This window comes from Myotis brandtii, unplaced genomic scaffold (genome assembly GCF_000412655.1).
Source record: "Myotis brandtii unplaced genomic scaffold, ASM41265v1 scaffold499, whole genome shotgun sequence".
Taxonomy (NCBI): Eukaryota; Metazoa; Chordata; class Mammalia; order Chiroptera; family Vespertilionidae; genus Myotis; species Myotis brandtii.
This window is the reverse complement of record NW_005369027.1, coordinates 1,768,576-1,787,775: the sequence shown is the minus strand read 5'-3', so window position 1 is coordinate 1,787,775 and position 19,200 is coordinate 1,768,576. Positions and strand designations below refer to the sequence as shown.

At 38.9% G+C, this 19,200-nt stretch overlaps 1 protein-coding gene across 1 annotated transcript in view; it reads right to left on the bottom strand.

The window, feature by feature from the left end:
* Positions 1-19,200, bottom strand: part of MYPN (myopalladin) — a 77,602-nt gene that overhangs the window by 20,929 nt on the left and 37,473 nt on the right. The window contains exons 7-12 of the mRNA XM_005876785.2: positions 16,379-16,520; positions 14,366-14,389; positions 11,729-11,845; positions 10,645-11,017; positions 3,589-4,185; positions 3,083-3,221 (exon numbers count right to left, since the gene is read on the bottom strand). Coding sequence (XP_005876847.1) covers positions 3,083-3,221; positions 3,589-4,185; positions 10,645-11,017; positions 11,729-11,845; positions 14,366-14,389; positions 16,379-16,520 — 1,392 coding nt within the window. The remainder of the gene's footprint in view (positions 1-3,082; positions 3,222-3,588; positions 4,186-10,644; positions 11,018-11,728; positions 11,846-14,365; positions 14,390-16,378; positions 16,521-19,200) is intronic.

The following is a 19,200-nucleotide window of genomic DNA, read 5'->3' as shown; positions in this document are numbered from 1 at the left end:
TATCTGGGAACTGCAGACAGTTTTGGAGAAGCATTCATATTAAGAAAGGGAGGGAGGAGCAGAATAAAGAGATAGGAAGGTTTAGAGAGAAATGAGGTCAAGGAGGAAAGTTGAAATGAGACGCTACTAGTAAATGTTGTGTGCACGCATGCATATGTTTATGTAGATTTAGAAATTAGTAGTCAATAAATATTACTAGTAACTAGGTTCAGAACATCATGCTAAGTTATGTGTGAATTAGAATCACTGGTCATGAAGGCTCCGTCACATTTTGTGGTCCTAGGTTCCTTTGACTCCCAGATTCACCTTGCTGACCTAAACCATTTAAATTTTATTGATGTTCACTGAGGATCCACTGTTATTGAATAAAAGATACCCTTCAAAATAAGAAGTGATGCAGCCTAAAATCTTGAAATCGGGCACCTTTCTCTTGGTTTATCCCCAACCCAAAGGAACTCTGTTGTCAGTTTAGAAAGCTAAACATTTTAATAAATATGAACATCTGAATAAATATGAACATCTGATGACACCTTTGTATTGCACAAAGTTCCAAGAACCAACAAGCAAATGTTAATTGATAATTAGAAATGTCATATAAAACAAGTTAGAGGATAAACGCTGGAATATTACAACAGAGAAATAAAAGTGATAGGTATACCAAAGAAAACCCATTTTCTAAAAAAATAATTTATAAGTTTGAGTTTTGAGGAGGAAATTATCTGTAATCAATAATATTAACTGTTTAGGGACTTCTGATTTATTTTCATGCTCGGCATTGTGTAGTAATGCTAGACCACACAAATGCTCTAGGACAGGTACTATTCTTCATTTGCTTAGGAATCAAGTAGGGCAAGAGTCCAGATTTCTGGAGCTAAAATTTTTCAAGGCAAAAAACCCCCAAAGAAATACATACTCTTCAAAGAAATCACTTGCTCCCCCTCATATGTGTAGGTCAACATGGAAGTGAGAAAACAGATAACTGTATTCTGTTGAAAACAGACTGCAGGTATAGATAGCTATCAATACGTAAGTGTTTCTTTATGATTATTCTCCACTTTTCTAAGCAAATTTTCTTCTTCTTAAGTTTACTAATGGGCCACATTTTAGGCAGTTCTTCACGACATTTTCACTATAAAACAATATTATAACATGGTCATCATTTTATTCCTCAAAACTTCCTCAGAATCAACATCTATCAACCTAATGCAAGCGTTCCAGCTCAGACAGCTCCTTAGTTTCCTGAGTTGCATTTATGCAGCTTGGCTTTCATTATCCAAACATAGAAAGCAAACTAAAACTAATCTAAATAATAATTCCCTAAAGAAGAGAGTACTGAGGGGTTTTTGAGACTGCTCTGAGTCCCTGCTATTTGCCCTGAAGTTAATTCACAATGGAGATTTAATAAGGAGTTCTACTGGGTTTTTAGCACTCAACTGATGGAACTTCATGTTTCTATATGCTCACATTTCAGGTAATTAAGAGAAAAACCCTACTTTCTCCTGATTTGGGCCATGGATTAGCATGGATCTACCTATAGACTAATCAAACAGCTCGTGTGCTGACCTGGTACCATTTTTACTTGGGTTCTAATTGGGTCCTTTCTGAGTTGTAAAAGACATAGGCTGAACACAGCTCTGATTTCAATGTCACTTAGAAGGATTAACAACCACAAATAGATGCCGGTATTATAGAAAAACAAATTTGCACTAGACAGAGCCACATTTATGGGGCTTGAAGGTAACTATTGTCATAAAACTGAAAAAGGCAGCAGAGTATCAGGGAAAATGTGAAAGTGTCCTGGAGACCAGGCGCTAGTTGTAGTTCCACCACTGACAGTTTGACAATTGTGCCTCAGTTTCTCTATCTAGAAGACAGGAGAGAAGAATAATTGCCTTGGTATTTGCCTCCCAGAAATATATGTAATTTGGTGAAACAATACATGGGAAGTGTACTCAATCATGGGAAGCTTAAATATTCTGCTTCAATTCAGTAATTTAAAGTCAATTTTATAAAGGTTTTAAGCAGCACATTTTCAAAAGCATCCACGCAATAAAAATTGCCCAACATATAACACAATTGTAAACTATTATACATCCACGGGTCCACTGGAAATAAGAGACAGAAACACTAAGGAAAACAGCATACGGTCAGAGGGAACTGGAGCCTCACTTGCAGTCTTATTTCCAGCACTTATCTCACAAATTCCACAATATTTGGCATATGGTTTTGATGGAAATTGTATGTTATATTTCAAAGTAGATTCTATCAGTTCCCACCTTGGAAAATAAATCAAGAGTTAGGTTATTCAAATGTAAACCTGCATTTAAAAGAACACATCGCCTTCTAAATGCAAAAATAAATGACTCAAATAAGAAAACAGTCTACCTTTCTTTTACTTGATGTTCACATATGGCTTTCCTCTTTCTCCTTTAGTGTAAACATTTACTAGTAAGCAAGGATCTGTACAGATTGAACCGCAGGATATTGCCTAATGGCTGCTTCACATGTTTCAGCAAATGCAAAGATTGAGAGGAAATGGTGAGCAGTCCTCCAGGCACATTGGATTGAAGGAGTCAGAAAAAAAGAAGCGTGAACCCAGTTCCTTAAAGTCTAGAATAGATCATCTCCAGCTCAGATATCGAACTATCTCAAAGGTGTGATGGTGTCTGCCAAAACCGAGCTGAGGATTGCTCGAATGGGCCACAGACTGTCTAGTCTCTCTCCTGCTTTAACATATTCTGTTTTAGGTAAACACTAGCAAACAGGTAAACTGAGTTAACTACATGGTAATCAAGAACTTGAGATCCACGTGGATGGAGTTTACTACCTGACCTTTGGTTAATCTGTGCTCTACCTTCCAAGACTGCAGTGACAACCTCACCGAGCATGTGATTTCTTTTGAAGAGTATGCATTTGTTTGGGGATATTTTTGCTTTGAAAACTTTTAGATCCAGAAAGCTGGACTCTTGCCCTGCTTGATTCCTAAGCAAGTGAAGATGACCTGAGCATCCGAAGAAGGAATGAATGAGGCAAAATTATTTTCCTCACATTGAAATAAACCACCTGAACCCACCAATCTTACCTGCTGGTTTGATCTGACATCACTGAAATTCATTTTTTTCCCCAAGTCTAGAATCACTGCATTCTTAGCTTCACGAATGTAATCATCATTCACTGGCTGGGGAGACTTCGTATTTTTCTTCACTAGTCCCTGGGATGGCCTGTAAAATAAATTCACACCCAACACACCCGTGAAAAGCACTGGTCAGTGTAGAAAGGCCCAGAAATCAGAGTGGTTAAGATGGCAACGAGACACCAGGGGCCATCGAGCACTTATGGAGGGCATGTTGTGTGCAAAGGCTGAGCACTGCACAGAGAATTTGTGTTAGTAGAGGTGTTTTCAACATTTTGATTACAAAAATTATTTAAATTGATCAAGCCCTTAGGTGTTCAATATCCATGTTGTGTCTAATAAACAGGATTATGCAGGAATCCACTCAGTGAGACTCCTGTCCCAGACCAAGCTGTTTTGTATGTGTCCCTTCTTAACTGACACCTTTTCCGTGGAGAAACCTCAACGACACTTACGTGGATGGTGCACTTCTGGGCAGCCCCATGGCATTGGTGGGTGGGATGGCAGGGAGAGAAGGCAGGACGGAGCTGAGGAAAGCCACAGGGTTCTGAATCCGGCTGGTGGGAGAGACAGGACTTGGAGACACACAGCGGGGCTGAAACTGGTGTCCGCCCGCGATGGGAAATGAGAGTGGCGGTTGTGCTGGCTCCGTTGGACCTGGAGGGGGTGGCTCGTTCTGGACGGAAACTCCTCCTAGAGATTTGGTTTGCACGAAGGGGTGAGAAAGTAAGAGGCTTTCTTTGCTCACTGTCCTCTGCATGGTTTGAGGAGTGCTGCTCAGGGTGAACACTGGGGAGCTGGCAGGGGCCGCGGCTGCCATGGCGGTGTTGGAATTCGTGGAGGGGAAGAAATGCTTGGGCCGGGCCAGGCTGAACGTCTGCGGTGAGGGGGTCTTCGCAGGCTTGCTGGGCATTGTCCCTGCTGGGGAAGCAATGGAGTTCAATACACTCATGTTGAAAGGAAACTCCTTAGGAGACGAAGGAGATGGGTTTTGCAGCTGCTGCTGTTCCAGCAGGACCTGGTTGTGAAGCTGCTGGAGCTGGCTGGAGTCGCTGCACAGAGGGGGAGAGAAGGGAGATCATCACATGGGCATCCCCTACGGAAATGTGCACGGGCTGTTCACAACTTTATGCTGAGGGAGAACACACAACCAGAGCCGCCAGAAATCAGCGAATCAATTTCTTGTGGGTTGTTCCTCCTTCTTTCTAAATCTGTTTTATTGTCCCTAAGCAGGAAAAAGGCCAGTGGGATACATAACGCCGAGGCACCATGCACATTGTATTCTCTGTGGGGTGACCCTGGGGTGGTGCAACAGAGCAGCCCAATTGTAATGTTTATAAATTAGAAAAGAGACATAGAAGCGATGGTCCTCTTGTTGGGAGGGCTCAAGGTCCTGAGGTGAACAGACAGTATTTCAGCTTTGGGGCAGAAAGCACTGGGCCACACGCTGAGGTGAGTCGCCCGAAGGGGCTGCATTCTCCAAGCCAACATGCTGTGTCCTTCACTCTGCCTCCTTTTAGAGCAAACCTGAACAAAGCAGCTGCACGTGTCTCAATGTTTCTCATCCTCTCCTGACAACAGTGCTGTACAGGGAAGGTGACCGTGTGTCCCCATTCAGCCTAGACTGTTCTGGTTTATGCCTGTTTTCCCAGCTTAATTCTTAATCGTTTCTTCCAGTCTAAAAAATGTCATGGTTTACGTGATAAATTATATGATCCCCCTATAAAAGTCTATGGTTTATAAAAGTCTAATTATAAACATTGACTTAGATTTTTTTTGCTCCTAAACAAAAGTAACTCAGACTGGGAGCAGTTTCTTCATTTATAGGAGCCGGAGTCACAGAAGCATGACATGACTTGCCTTAAGTCCCACAGCCTATTTAACTCCTCTGAGTAAGCCAGTTATTTTTAAAGAATAAAAATGTCTAAAAGTCATACATGCAGAAAGTTGTCAGGGCTGTCCAACTTTGCTGTTTAGAGACTCTATTCCTAAATGCATGACCATAGGAAGAGCCACAAATGAGAGTGCAGTGTCCCAAGGCCATGTGGTTTTATGCTCTTTGGACATAGAGTTTGCTTCTGAAACACAGAAGGTGATCTGTCAAATATGAGGCCTATTAAAAATGGAAGGTTTTGTATTTGCTTACCATCAAGAAAGTCAACAACAACAGCAGTTATGTTGAACCAGAAGGTTCTCCAAACCTTGATTTTTCTTTATTTTTTAATTTTTTAAGGATTTTAAAATTGATTTTTAGAGAGAGTGGAAAGGAGAGGGAGAGAGAGAGAGAGAGAAACATTGATGTGAAAGCAAAACATCAACAGGCTGCCTCCTGCATGGCCCCCCCACGTTTCTCTCCCCCCCAGGCACTGAGCCTGCAACTTGATCATGTGCCCCAACTGGGAATCCAACCTGCAGCCTTTCGGTGCACAGGTCAATGCCTAACCAACTGAGCCACACTAGCCAGGGCAAACCTTGATTTTCCTTAATTCTTGGAGTTTAACTTTTTCCTTTCCTTCATTAATATTTATGTTACACAATATATGGAAAAGTAACTTTACAAAATGCAGACCCATCTCAACTTTTCATTATTGCTGTCAAATGCTACATACTGTGCAATCCTTTGTTCATCTATGAAAACTTTATCTTGAGTTAAACTCAGAATTCAGGAGTATTAGCCACTTGCCATGGTAACTTTCTTCTCCTTTTTAGAAGTGAGCTTTTAAACTAGAGAATAAATTGATACAATTAAATATTAATTAACCCTTTTTATTTCACAATGGAGGAAAGATTCAGAAATTAAGAGAAGCAGAAATATCTTTGTGAGGTTATCTATCCTTAGAAAAAATATGTACAATTAACATTGATTCTGCGGGTGTTGACTTTATCAATGGCATAAAAATACAGAATCTTTACATTTTCAGTGGACCACATATTCAGCAGGTTACATTCTGTGGCTGCTATAGCATAAATACAATGTTTTCAGGACATGTTTGTGTTGCGGTCTGAGTAAAATTTAATCTGATGACCATATTTTATTATGGTTATGGAAATAGAAAAAATAGTATATGAAAAGGAAGTAATCTTGAAAGATAAGGGTGATAAAAAGAGGCCAGGAAGTTATTTGGTATTTATTGATTCTTCTTTTTCCTTAGTTCCCACTAAATGAAAACTAAGAAGCAGTTGTTTTTACTTTAATATTCAAATGGCATGTTAATGTTTATCATGCAGTATATTAGATTATGGAGGTGGGTTTAAACCTTAATGATATATGAGATATAGTGTCAAATTGTTTTGATTATCTAAGAGTCTAGAAAAATTCATTTGAGAATAATGTCTCTTTTTGTTTGAACAGTATATTTTCTCCATATTATTAAACTCTATCTTGTCCAGAGGGGATTTAAAAGAGCTGTTTGGATTTGCTCATTCATTGCATCAAGAGAAGGTGTCAATTCCATTATTCAATGGACTTTTATTGAATCTTCTATGTGTCTAATTTGCTAGGTACTGTAGGAGATATAAATATGCCTCAGATAGTATGAGCTATTCAGGGCTCAAAAATCTTACTATATGTACATGTAACACAAATAATCAGTGGTTATTTACAGATAATACATGGAATTCAGTTACATTTAATAATTAAGGTATAGCATTAATGAAAAAATAAAGGAAGGGAAGATTAATTATAAAGCAAACCAGTTCTAAAATCCTGAGTAACCTGTCTAATTCAAAGTAACAGCCTGCCATAAATTGCTATAAGCTCAGTTGCTCATTTATTGTTGCTGTAAGGATTTCTGAAATCAGGTTTATACCCCAGCTTTCTTCCTGTAGATTTATCAACTTTCTTGGGTTACTTGAAAATATCTCTTCTTTTGCCACCACTTAAGCATTATGCTCAAGAATATGGGCTCTGCAGACAAAGAGACGTAGGTCCTAGTCCTGGCCCTGCCACTCATTATTGTGTGGCTTTGGGAAGTTTCTAGACTTTGCTGACCATGACTTCCCCCTAATTAAATAGGAAAAAGTAATAGATATTGATTTTGTTGTGAGAATTGATAAATAAATGACCAAATACAAATTTATAAGTGGTCAATAAATGGTGGGTATATTTTTTAGTTTCTGAACTACAAGTAACAATTGAAAGATTTGTAAGAATGAAAATCAGGTTCAGAATTTAAGGATGCTTCCGGAATACAAAAGAATTTCTCAGGGATTTTGAACTGTCAAGATACAATGCCAATGACAAACACAAGACAAACTTGGGATAATGTATCCAGTACTTTTGAAAGCAATTTTGGCAACAACAACTTCGGGTAGCGTGTGCTGGAGCCAGCTCCAGAGGGCTCTGTCCACAACTCATCCCCGATCCCCGTTCAATGACCTTTCTTTAGTAGCTTGAAATCAGCCATGGTGGGAGGAAATTTATAAACGCTACCCTCAGGGCTTCCCTGCCTCTGCTCATTACTAAAACATTGGCCAGCACATCACTGATTAGGGGATAACTGATTCTGAGTAAATCTGTCTCCGTAATCAGCTTTTAGCTGTGGTTTTAGCAATGGTTATATCGCTGGCTGCACATTAGGATCACCTAGAGATCTCAAAAGACAAACAAACCTCATTGATGTAGGCACCATGGCCCAGAGGGTCAATTGGCCTGGGAAAGGATCCAGGCATAGTTATCATTATCTTTTAAAATGCAGGTCAGTGGTTCTTAAGCTTTAGTGGGCCCAAGAATTCTCCGGGGGCTCTAGTTAAAACACAGATTTCTGGGCCTTACCCCCAGAGTTCTGACTCAGTAGCTCTGAGACTGATTCAGGGCCACAGACTCTGCATTTTATCAAGTCTCCAGTTGAGGCCAATGTTATAAGTAGCAAGGCTCTAGGTCAAGCATGTCAAACTCGTTTAAATAAACGAGGCATGCAGCCCGCTGGCTGCGAGTTTGACATGCTTGCCTAAGTGATTCTTGCATGCATCCAGGACTGAGAACCTCTGCTCTAAAGAGACACTCATCCTAAAGTATAGGCTTTCCCAGTACATTCCATTTTTGTCTGACACTTGACTCACTTTAACTGTTAATTATTGTTTCTTCCTGGGTGTGGAGGGGTGTGTGATGGGGTAGGGTGGGTTGACAAAAGGTTGCAACTCAGGTTGTCCAACTCCAGACCAGTAGTTTGCAACCTGGCTATACATTTAAATAACCTGTAGGGAGATTCTGATTCAATTGTGAGGGAAGGAATAGATATTTTTTAAAAGCTCCATATTTCTTTCTAGAGAGTAGCCAGGATAAAGAATCACTGATCTAGACAGCATGGTCTTCAAGTTGAAAATTTCAAAATCTGAATGATCTAGGTTCTGATAATAATAGTGTTTAAGAATGCAACCGAAGGACTTGTATGCATTCATATAAGCATAACCAATGGACATAAGACACTGGGGGGTAGGGCAGGCCGGGCCGGGGCAATGTCAAGAAGGGGGAAAAAAGGAGACATATATAATACTCTTTGTAATACTTTAAGCAATAAAACAAAATAAAAAAAAATGACAGCTTCATGTGGATTCAAGGATGTGCGTGTGTGTATGTGAGCATGCACATGTACCTATTCTAATAAAAACCTAAGAGAAAAATTTAAAAAGGCAAAAAATACTAAAGAATTATATAGTGCTGAGAACTGGATTTTTATAGGGTGTCACTACATAACTTAGTAGAAAGAATTTTTATATTCATTGAAAGTCTCGTGTGGCAGATATTGCTGGCTGACTACTTTGTAAAAGTACTCGTTTTTATTCCTGGAGGCAATATGTGCCATCTAAAGACTACATTTCCCAGCCTCCTTTGTGGCTAGTATAACATGTGATTAAGTTCTGGCCAAAAGATTGGAGTAAGACCTAAGAAGGCCTCTCTCTCCCTCTCCCTCCCTCCCTGTCTCTCTCTTTATTGTTTAAAGTATTACATAAGTCTCCTTTTCATCCCATTGACCTCTCCCTGGCCGCTCCCCTAAGAAGACGTTTTAAAAAGAGTTTGATATCAAGACCCACACATTTGCTCTTCCTGCTGCTTGAAATGCAGACATGATGACTACACCACCAACCTGGACCATGAGGGGACCTAGAGAAGTAGCCAGTGCTAAAGATGGCAGAGCAGAAAGATAGGAGACTGGGTTCTTAACAGAGCCACAGGCAGCCTATCTGATTCCTTGATTTAAGAGAACAATAAACCCTCATGTGTTTAACCCCCTATTAGTTTGGGTTTTCTGCAACATGAAACTAAATCTAATCCTATCTGACATACATAATAGCTCCCAAACAGTCCTGGGTAATAGGAGGCAGTCTTCAAGGAGACTGTATGGGTTACTTGTTCCCACAACTCCCTTCCCTGAGAACTCCCACCCAGGCCCCACAGTTCTGTGATCCATTAGACGCTTCCTCCCTCCAAACACAAGTCCTCTGCACTTGACCAGTTGGTATTTGGAACCCAGCTGTTGAGAACGATTTAGTTAGCAGTGCAACTTGACACAAATCGTGATGGAGAATGGGACACACCATGATGGGCCAAGCCATAAATCGATAAATCTTCAAAGAGATAATAGTGGAGTGGATACGCAAAGAGGAAACAAGGAGGCACTCCAGAAGTCAGAGGGTGAGAAGCGGACAGAGGCTGAACTAACCATGTGATCCCAGCTCCCAGTTCGCTTTCTCTGTGCCAGGCCTGGCTGTTCCTGCATAGCTCCCCACAATATCCTCTTCCTCTCTTATTCTTTTAAGTGGATTCCGATTCCAGCAGAACTTCGACAATTCTGGATGTGACTTGCTAAGAGGCATATTACGTAACATTTCATTTTATGCCCTGCAATCTGCCTTATGTGGTAGTGAGAAGAATATAAAATGAAACAAAAGGAACCACTTGCAATGAACATCATGTGGCCATCACTGAGAAACACATGATGGGAGTGCTGATACTGCAGATTTTAATGTTGATATTTAAAGATTTATATAATTACAAACATAATTTTTATCATTTTGATGTGTGGATCAAACAGAACATAACAGTAGTATCATGTTCTGTGTTTGCTTTACTATGGATGAACATCAAACATTGCAGCATGTCTCTGACAGAGCTGGATGAGAGTGATAGTACACTTAGATTGGTGTAAGGATGTGTTATTTTTAAAACATTTAAAGCGTATTTTCTGCCCTAGCTGGTTTGGCTCAGTGAATAGAGCGTTGACCTGCAGACTGAAGGGTCCCGGGTTTGAGTCTGGTCAAGGGCACATGACCGGGTTGTGGGCTCCATCCCCAGTAGGGGGCGTGCAGGAGGCAGCCAATCAATTCTCTCTCATCATTGATGTTTCTCTCCACCCCCTCCCTTCCCTTCTGAAATCAATAAAAATATATTAAAAATAAAATAAAGCATATTTTCTCATTTTGTAATTCCCCTTTCAGCTCCATAATTCTGAAGAAGGGAAGACTCAGAGATGCTCTCAGGCACTTGGTTGTCCATTCTGGTTTTTACTTACAGTTTGGGTTTGGCCAGGACTGGAGGGGGCTCTTTGACAGGTGAGGAAGGCTCCGGGAGTTTTGCTGGCTGCACACTGAATCTCTCCAGGAAAGAATCAGGCCTGGTCTGGTTGGCAGTCACCGGGCCACCCTCAGGAGACGCTTCGCTTCCCTTGTCATCTTCAGGAAGGTTGAAGTGTACGCGGAGCCCGATTCTTGAGCTGGACCGGGGCTCGTTGTGGTTCACCAGAACCCCTTCGAGTTTGGGTTTAGGGGGTTGTTCCACAGAAGGAGGCTGTGGGTTGGGTGGGGATGGCTGCTGCTCAATCACAGCCAGGTTGGTGATGGAGTTGGCTGAGTGAAGAGACCCATTATTTCTGAGGTCTTCATTTCCTGAAACAACAGTAATAGGACCTCAGCTGTTATCTTACTCAATGAGACTGAGATCGGATTGTAACTCCGAGTTGGGGCATGTGTCCAAACCAGATGATTATGCGAATGGTGAAAAGGTTGTCAAAACAGAGAACATAATCTGGGGCATTAAAGAATGGCAAGGATACAGGGGAAAAGCTGAACTAGAAATCTAAGTACAGTTTTGGAAAGGATATTAGTAGTTTATATAAAACCAAGGAGATGTTTTCTTAGGAGTGTAATACATAACAGTAGGACAACTGGGGGTGGTAGTGGTGGTTATAAATGCAATAAGAAATTGAAAATTGGATATTGTTCAAGAACACTTTCCTCAATAATTCAATTTTTTAAAAAATATATATTTTATTGATTTTAGAGAGGAAAGAAGAGGGGGGAGAGAGAAACATCAATGATGAGAGAGAATCATTGATTGGCTGCCTCCTGCATGCCCCCCACTGGGGATTGAGCTTGCAACCCAGGCATGTGCCCTTGGCCGGAATTGAACCCGGGACCCTTCAGTCTGCAGGCCAATGCTCTACCCATTGAGCCAAACCAGCTAGGGCAATAATTCAGTTTTTAAGAGGAGAGCCAAGTTAGCTTTGTAAGAAAAGCAGTAAGAAGGATAATATAAACTCTCCATATTCATATTTCAAGTCATGGTCTAAACTGTCCTGACATGTAAAGAGCCCTTACCTCTCACATCCAGCTGTGCGATGCTTGACACTGTGCCGTATTTGTTGCTTGCAGTACATGTGAAGCACCCAGAGTCTTCTGCAAATACCTCAGCAATGACCAGAGTACAAATCTCCTCTAAATGCCAGCAAAACAGAATGGTTACTGACGTAATTATGAAAATGGAATTATGCAATTCACTATCAGATGGTTTTTCTATAAAAGTCAATGTAAGAAGTTGACTGCATTAGTTGTTTGGAAATAATTAGTCCAAACAATTATTGGATTGAATGGACTGATTAGGAGGCTAATGGAAGCACATAGAACAAATAACTCCATGCAGACAATTGGCAAGAGAATATTATGATAATATATTATATATTATGGATTCTCAAATTGTCTTCTATATTTATGTCACCAGTTCACATGACAAAAATAGAACTGAGGAACAATAAACTTTTTTAAAAATCACAAAAACAACTTAGGAGTTAAGGCAAAAGGAGGTTTGTATGAAATAAAAGGATTAATAAAACATTTTTTAAACCCAGATTTCTCACTATTTATGTGGGGAACTTTTGCAGTTAGGTAATTTTAAAGGAAGGCCACAATTTAAAACTGGACAATAAATATTTTGCTTAGTTAAATATTTGAAATTCTGGGTGAAAAACAAGATAAATGCATTTTTTCCTTTGTAATACTATGGCAATCTGTTGGATTACTTCAATACACAGCATGAGCCCTCTTTTGAATAACTACAGAAGTGATTCCCAGGTAGAACCATATGCTTAAAGCCTAAAATTATTGTAGTTAGATATTTCTTGACAGCTAATGAAGAGATAACTAAGACAGTAGCCTAAACCTCCAGTTATCACCCAGTAGACCTGACATTAAAAACAAAATTAATAAAAGCATAGTTGCATTTGAAGACACTTGGCATCTCAGTGTTTCATGATAACTGAATTCAATTAGCTGGACAACCGCTAGGAAGGCTGGACAGGAAGCCAGGGCAGACAGTATTGAGCACCTGCTCAGTAACTACATTCTCTTCCCTCCTTATTAACTGAACCCTAACTGTTCGCCCTCCTTGGAGTGTTCATGTGCTTCAAGTCAAGTTGGCCTTGCCCAGCCTCAGCTGGTGAATGGAGACTGGTCGTGCTAAGCCAATCCTGCTAACTCTATTCTTGATAAGTGATGCCATATGACACACAATTCTGGTCAATGAGATATTAGGGAATTTCTGGGAGAGATTTTCTTGTTCTTTACACAGGACAAAAGAAAGTGTTATTCCATATTTTTGTCTCTGAATATTGTCAGCTGCATATAATATCCATAACTATGGCAACTGTCTTGGGCATATGAGTGTCTAAGAAGATACTCTGAAGATGGCAGAATGGAAAATGGGGGGGGGGGGGGAAAGGTTGGCCCCTGATGATCTCTGAGATGCTAAATTAACCAATCTCAAGACTGCTACTTCTTAGGGAGAAAATACATTTTTCCTTATTGCTTAAGCCACTTTTAGTTAGGTCTTCTTTACTTGCTGCCCAAAGTTTGCTTTTGGTGCCTCTCTGTCGTTTTTCTGAGCCCTTGGCCTAAGCTTCCTTCTTTATGTTCCCCTTTCCAAACATTCGTGCTTCCCTTTTTCAGAACCTGCTCTCAGAAAATGATCTGATAAATTCATTCACACTACGCTCTACCTACCTGATAAGATAAAGCATTCTGTCTCCAAAGGGTACTTACATTATACAAGGTGGAAGGAATACCTCGGGCTGTGGGATTTTAGATCATGGAGCTGGGAAAGGCAGGATTTGTTTTGGGCAGGGACATCTTTAGAGAGACTCTGAAAGTATTTTGTATATGAGACTGCCTAGTGAAAACGCCTGCTTTGGATGAATGTATTAAAAGCCTGAAATATTTTCAAGGGGGGAAAAATACATTCTTCTACTAGAAGAATGTAAGAATAAGGACCCTCTGGTCTTTATTATGTATCCCCAAAGTGAAGAGCTATGCAACATGGATGTTCAACATCTACTTCTGGAATGCCTTCCCATTCAGTTTTCTGAGGAGAGTTATAAATTCCAAGCCATCATTCTTACCTGAGGGTAAAAAGACAATGGGATATTTCACGGTGATCACAAGGAGGACATCCAGATGTTTATGCTTGGATTGTGAGTGACTTGTATTTTTTGGAGGTAAGAGCTTCACCTACTTGTCACTTTCATATCATCTTAGTATCCTTCCAATCAAATCTAATACCATCACAGACATTTTATTGATTCTTCAAATTTCAACATTTGATGCATAAGTTTTCAGAAATATAGGCTGTAAAATTGGACTTAGTCTAGCATTATAGAAATTGCTCTGCCCAGTTTTGAGAGGTCCCGAGGAGGGGCCAAGGGAAGAGGGAAGATATTCCTAAGAAAAAATCCTCAATACCACGAACTAACTGCATTCATATTAGGGATTGAGTACATATTCCAAATTTGCACATGCTCCCCCTTCTTTCATTCTTCTACAGTAATAGCTAGAGTTGGTTTGGATCTTTTCTCTAAAACTTTATTTTTCACTTTTTCTTGACCCCAGTGTAATTTCAATATGTTTTGTTATATATATCAAACCACTGATCACACACTAATAAATTAAAGTTAAAATGTTCTTTACCTGGCTCTGCCATGGATCGAGGTTCTAGAAGAAAATAAATTAAAAGACACTTAGCATTTATATCACTGAGAGGCTATATTTTCATCAGAAGCTTCCTATAGAATTTCATAGTCACTTGCATACTCATGAGTGATTTTTTTAAGGTTAAGCTATAATTTTAAGTAAAAGGAGCTAAGCACCAATGACCTCCACAGGGACAAGATGGTTGTCACAGAAGGCAGCAAGAAAGCTGCTAACTAAATGATGTTGCTGTATCTCGAGACACATCTGGGTTCTACGTAGGTGAGGCGGAAAAGTTACTAGCTGGGATTCAGGAATCCTCTAAGGTTTCAAATATTAAGAGCCCAGGATGGGTGACAGGTTCCTTGAGAGCTGGTCCTTAACCTTAAAATTCTTTATCATTCTTGAAAGTGCCTGCTGGGTACTGCATACAGGTGTTCAATTAGTGTTTATCAAATTGCAGGCACTCAGTGAGTAGCTGTTGACCTTTGTTACGATCTTCTACACTGATAGAATATTGAAGTATTTTTCTCAGTTTCAATGGTATTTCAAATATATTATTGTTGCTGCTACTGCTGTTAAACTTGATAGTACTTTGATTCATATATCATACTGATCCACGTACTACTATTTTGTGATCGACAGAAACAAATTAACAAAAAAGCAAATAAATTTCAATGTATTTAATGCTGAAATAGGTCAAGGTGAAAGCACTTATGTGACAAGAAAAGAATAATTAACCACTTGAATATATAAATAACTCTTACAATAAAAAATAAAAACTTAATATAAAAAATGAGCAAAGGATATGAACAGGTAATTTAAAAACAATGAAATACAAAGACCAAATAAATATGAAAAATAGTTCCACCTCACATCTAATTAGTGAAGTGAGGATCAAAAGAAGTGTTTCCATTTGGGGCCTATAAAATTAGTGAAGATAAAAATTACTTAATCCCCATTGTTCATGAAAGTTGTAGTAAAATATAGGACCACATGTGTCCCAATTCAGCTGGGACAAACCTGGTTTATTCCTGGGATCTCTGTGTAATTATTAATAGTACCCTCTTTCACACCCCAAAGTGTCCCAGATTGAATGATAAATTATGTGATCATCCTTAGTTTCAACCTTTGGGGATGACATTTTGGCAATATACAGGGGTAGGCAAAAGCAGGTTTACAGTTGTTCATATGGAAAAAGACACGCAGGTTATGATTATTACAATAGCTTTATTAATTCTGTGTTGCATGCACTCACAACTGTTAAGCTACTTTGCCCACCCCTACATATTAAAAGTCTAAAAAAATGTGAATTTACAGTAGTAATTCTAGTACTTTAATTTATTTTATATTCACAAAGATTTTCCTGTTAACATGCATTGAAGCACAGTTTATAATAGTAAAAATTTGTGAAGAATCTAAATGTTCAACAATAGAAAATTAAATAAATATGAAATTTATGGTATTGATCTATATTTTTAAAGTAAGAAAGGCCTCTATTTATTAACATGGAAAGATGTTCCTGAAATGTTGAGTGAAAAATATTAATTTACAAAAAAGAGTATGATTACATTAGCTTCAGGTGTACAACTCAGTGATTAGACATTTATATAACTACGAAGTACTCACCCCAATAAGTCTAGTACCTATCTGACACCATAAAAAAGAATATGATTTAGTTTTATTAAAAAATATTCATGGGTAGACACAGACAATAGGGTGGTGAAGGCTTGGGGCAGAGGGAGGTTGGAGAGGGCAATGGGCGGGGGGAAGGGACATATGTAATACTTTCAACAATAAAGATTTATAAAAAAAATATTCGTGGGAAAAATGTTGGAGACTATATGCCAAAATACTAATAATTGGGTTTAGATTGAGGGGTAATGATTACAAGTGATTTTTAGAATATTTTTATTATATTTAAATTAGTTGTGAAAAATTATAAAAATAAATGCCTACAATACATCTATAAAAATTAATTATCAGAAAAATAATTTTGAAGCAACAACTTACTTTTCTGTAAGATTCTAAAATCTGGGGAATCTTCTATCAAGGTCCCTTCTCTGTACCACTCAACTTTAGGAGATGGAGCTCCTTTCACTCTGCATTCAAAGACGACCAGCTGACCCTCCGAGGCTGATAAATTTTGTAACATCTATAATGAGAAGAACATTATTAGAACCCAAAAGTGTACATTTTTTGAAATCTAGTTCCAGTGCTGAATTTTTAGAAAAGATGCAATTGCCTCTGTATTTGGATTTTCTCCAAATCTTCTACATCTCCAGCAGCTCCAATTTAGTTTATCTTTGAATAAAGGTTTGAATGAAGGTGCACTCTCTTCTTTCTTTTCCTCTCTGTTGCAAGGCCAGACAAGTTTATTAAATATTAGACAAAACATTTTGAAGGTTCCAAAAATACTAATTTTTTGGTAAAGTACTTCTGTTCTTAAATACCCAAGTGGAGTTTAGTTTTCAGAAATAATAACAATTTAAAAAATCTGCAGTGAGTATTTACTAGGTGTACTCGGCATAAGAGTATTGTATTTTTTTTTTCACAGAAGAATATCACTGTCCACAAGGTGTAACATCTCTGTGGTCCAGTCAAATTAACTAACTGTTTTCCTGGCTTTGCCTTATTTACATTCTGTTGTCCTGGAAATTGACTTTTGTTTTGCTATTTTGTTTTCTTTATGTGTTCTTTATAGTCTACCTTCAGCATCTATGCAGGGATATAAACTCTGGCAATCTCTATGAAATAATAGTCATATGTGTAGTCTTAGGTCATGGTAAATATCTTATAATTTTGTGAAGGTGTCATTAAATGTTTTTCCACTCTTCCATAAAAAAAGGTTTACAAAAACCACTTTGAACTGTAAAATATCAGTATATTCCATAATAGACTCTATGGGAGAATGGAACTCACATTTTCCTTTCACATCTAGTCTTCCACTCAACAAGATTTGTGAATTTAAAGTCACACATTCACTTATGTAGTAGGTGTTTCATTTAATTATGAAATGTTTCTTTGGCATGTGTGTGAGCATATTTTTCTTTTTAATTTTGGCCCAAGGATTATAAACATAGAAAGGTTATGATTAACTTCCTCCACAAGCTCTTTTTAGTAACAAATGCTGCAAGCCTTTCTATTATTACAATTTTTTCATCTGCAACTAGGAAATATTGGCTCTTGCTTCAGAGAAGGGGAAGCTATTTTTTTAAAAAAATATTTTTATTGATTTCAGAGAGGAAGGGAGAGGAAGAGAGAGATAGAAACATCAATGATGAGAGAGAATCATTGATCGGCTGCCTCCTGCATGCCTCCTACTGGGGATTGAGCACTCAACCTGGGCATGTTCCCTTGACCGGAATCAAACCCGGGACCCTTCAGTCGGCAGGCCGGCCGACATTCTATCCACTGAGCCAAACCAGCTGGAACAGGATGGATAGTCTTTGTTTGTTTGTTTCTTTTTTGCTTTTGTCATTCACTCTTATAAATATTTTGTGATTGTTTACAGCTCTTGTCTGAATAATTTATGATATGTTGTGCATGGCCATATCATATTTATGGCATTTGTTTAAGGAATACAGGGGTGAGAATAACCACCTGGCTTCAGCTACAGTAGGAAACTTTTCTCTCATAGGGGTGTGTAAGTTAATATTGGGACAGCCAGGGGGCGATGTAGTTCAAAGTTAGTGCTTTGTTCTTTGCATTTCCAAATTTGTTTGCTGAAATAATTCTGGATGGGATTTGCATAGAGTAGTTTCTGAATTAATAAGGAACTATTTGATTAAAAATCTTGTTATTCCTTGTCTACCCTAAACAACATCCTCTGGTGACAAGAATGGAATGCTCTAAGCAAGCAGGGAACATCAACGATTCTTGAGTGCTCCTGGCAAGCTGGTGAATGTGCCCTCCACCCTGACATTTGAGCAAATTTTGTATTTAAACAGAAGCGTTGGGGCCTATTGAACACTTTAATTGCAGTCAGACATCTCCCTGGGATTCATATATAATGGAGTTTCATTCCTTCTTGAGGCAAACAAATTAAAAAAACAAACAACAACAAAAAAGGTGGTGATGGCAGAAGAGATTAAATAAATAAAGTATGGCACATTTAAAAAATAGATATAAGCAGAATGAGGTCAATCTACATGTTTTGACAGAGCTTGCAGTTCAGTTCAGATATATAAGCCACTTCTCAATCTGCAGAGGTTACACCAAAGCCCTGTTTGCAAAAGGACTTCCTTGAGAGAATATGTTGTTTACAACTGAGACCAACATTATTGTTATTATTCACTAGACATTGACAACCAAGACCTGTGTTCTATATCAGAGTCCAGCCAAGATACCTGAGATACTACAGTGTATGGAACATGCCCACTAAATGTCCGTGATATAAGATGGAAGCTCATTCCAGTGTGACATGTCATCGATACTCAGTAAAGGAAGTGCCAAGGGTCATCTTACAAACCACTTAGAAAAAATGACTGGAAGTCTTAGTTTGAAGGACAATGATAGCTGTTACTGCTGAAAACTGGTTTTCTACAAAAGTCTCATGGGAAGGTACTGGCACACATCACTGCACATCAGGGTCCGAAACAGTTGCACCATTTGAACATAGTGCAGATGGTGCCATGTTCAACACAGTAAGTAGTAGGTCTTGGGCTGTTACTAATGGCACAGTGTGTTCACTGTGTACAGACATGATCATAATCATCTAGATTTCACTGATGACGAATAAGGCGAATGAAACGCTCCCCACCTAGCAAAGGTTAAGTTAGTCTTAACTAGGAATTATGGATTGGACCAGTGATTCCCAAAGTGGGCGCTACCGC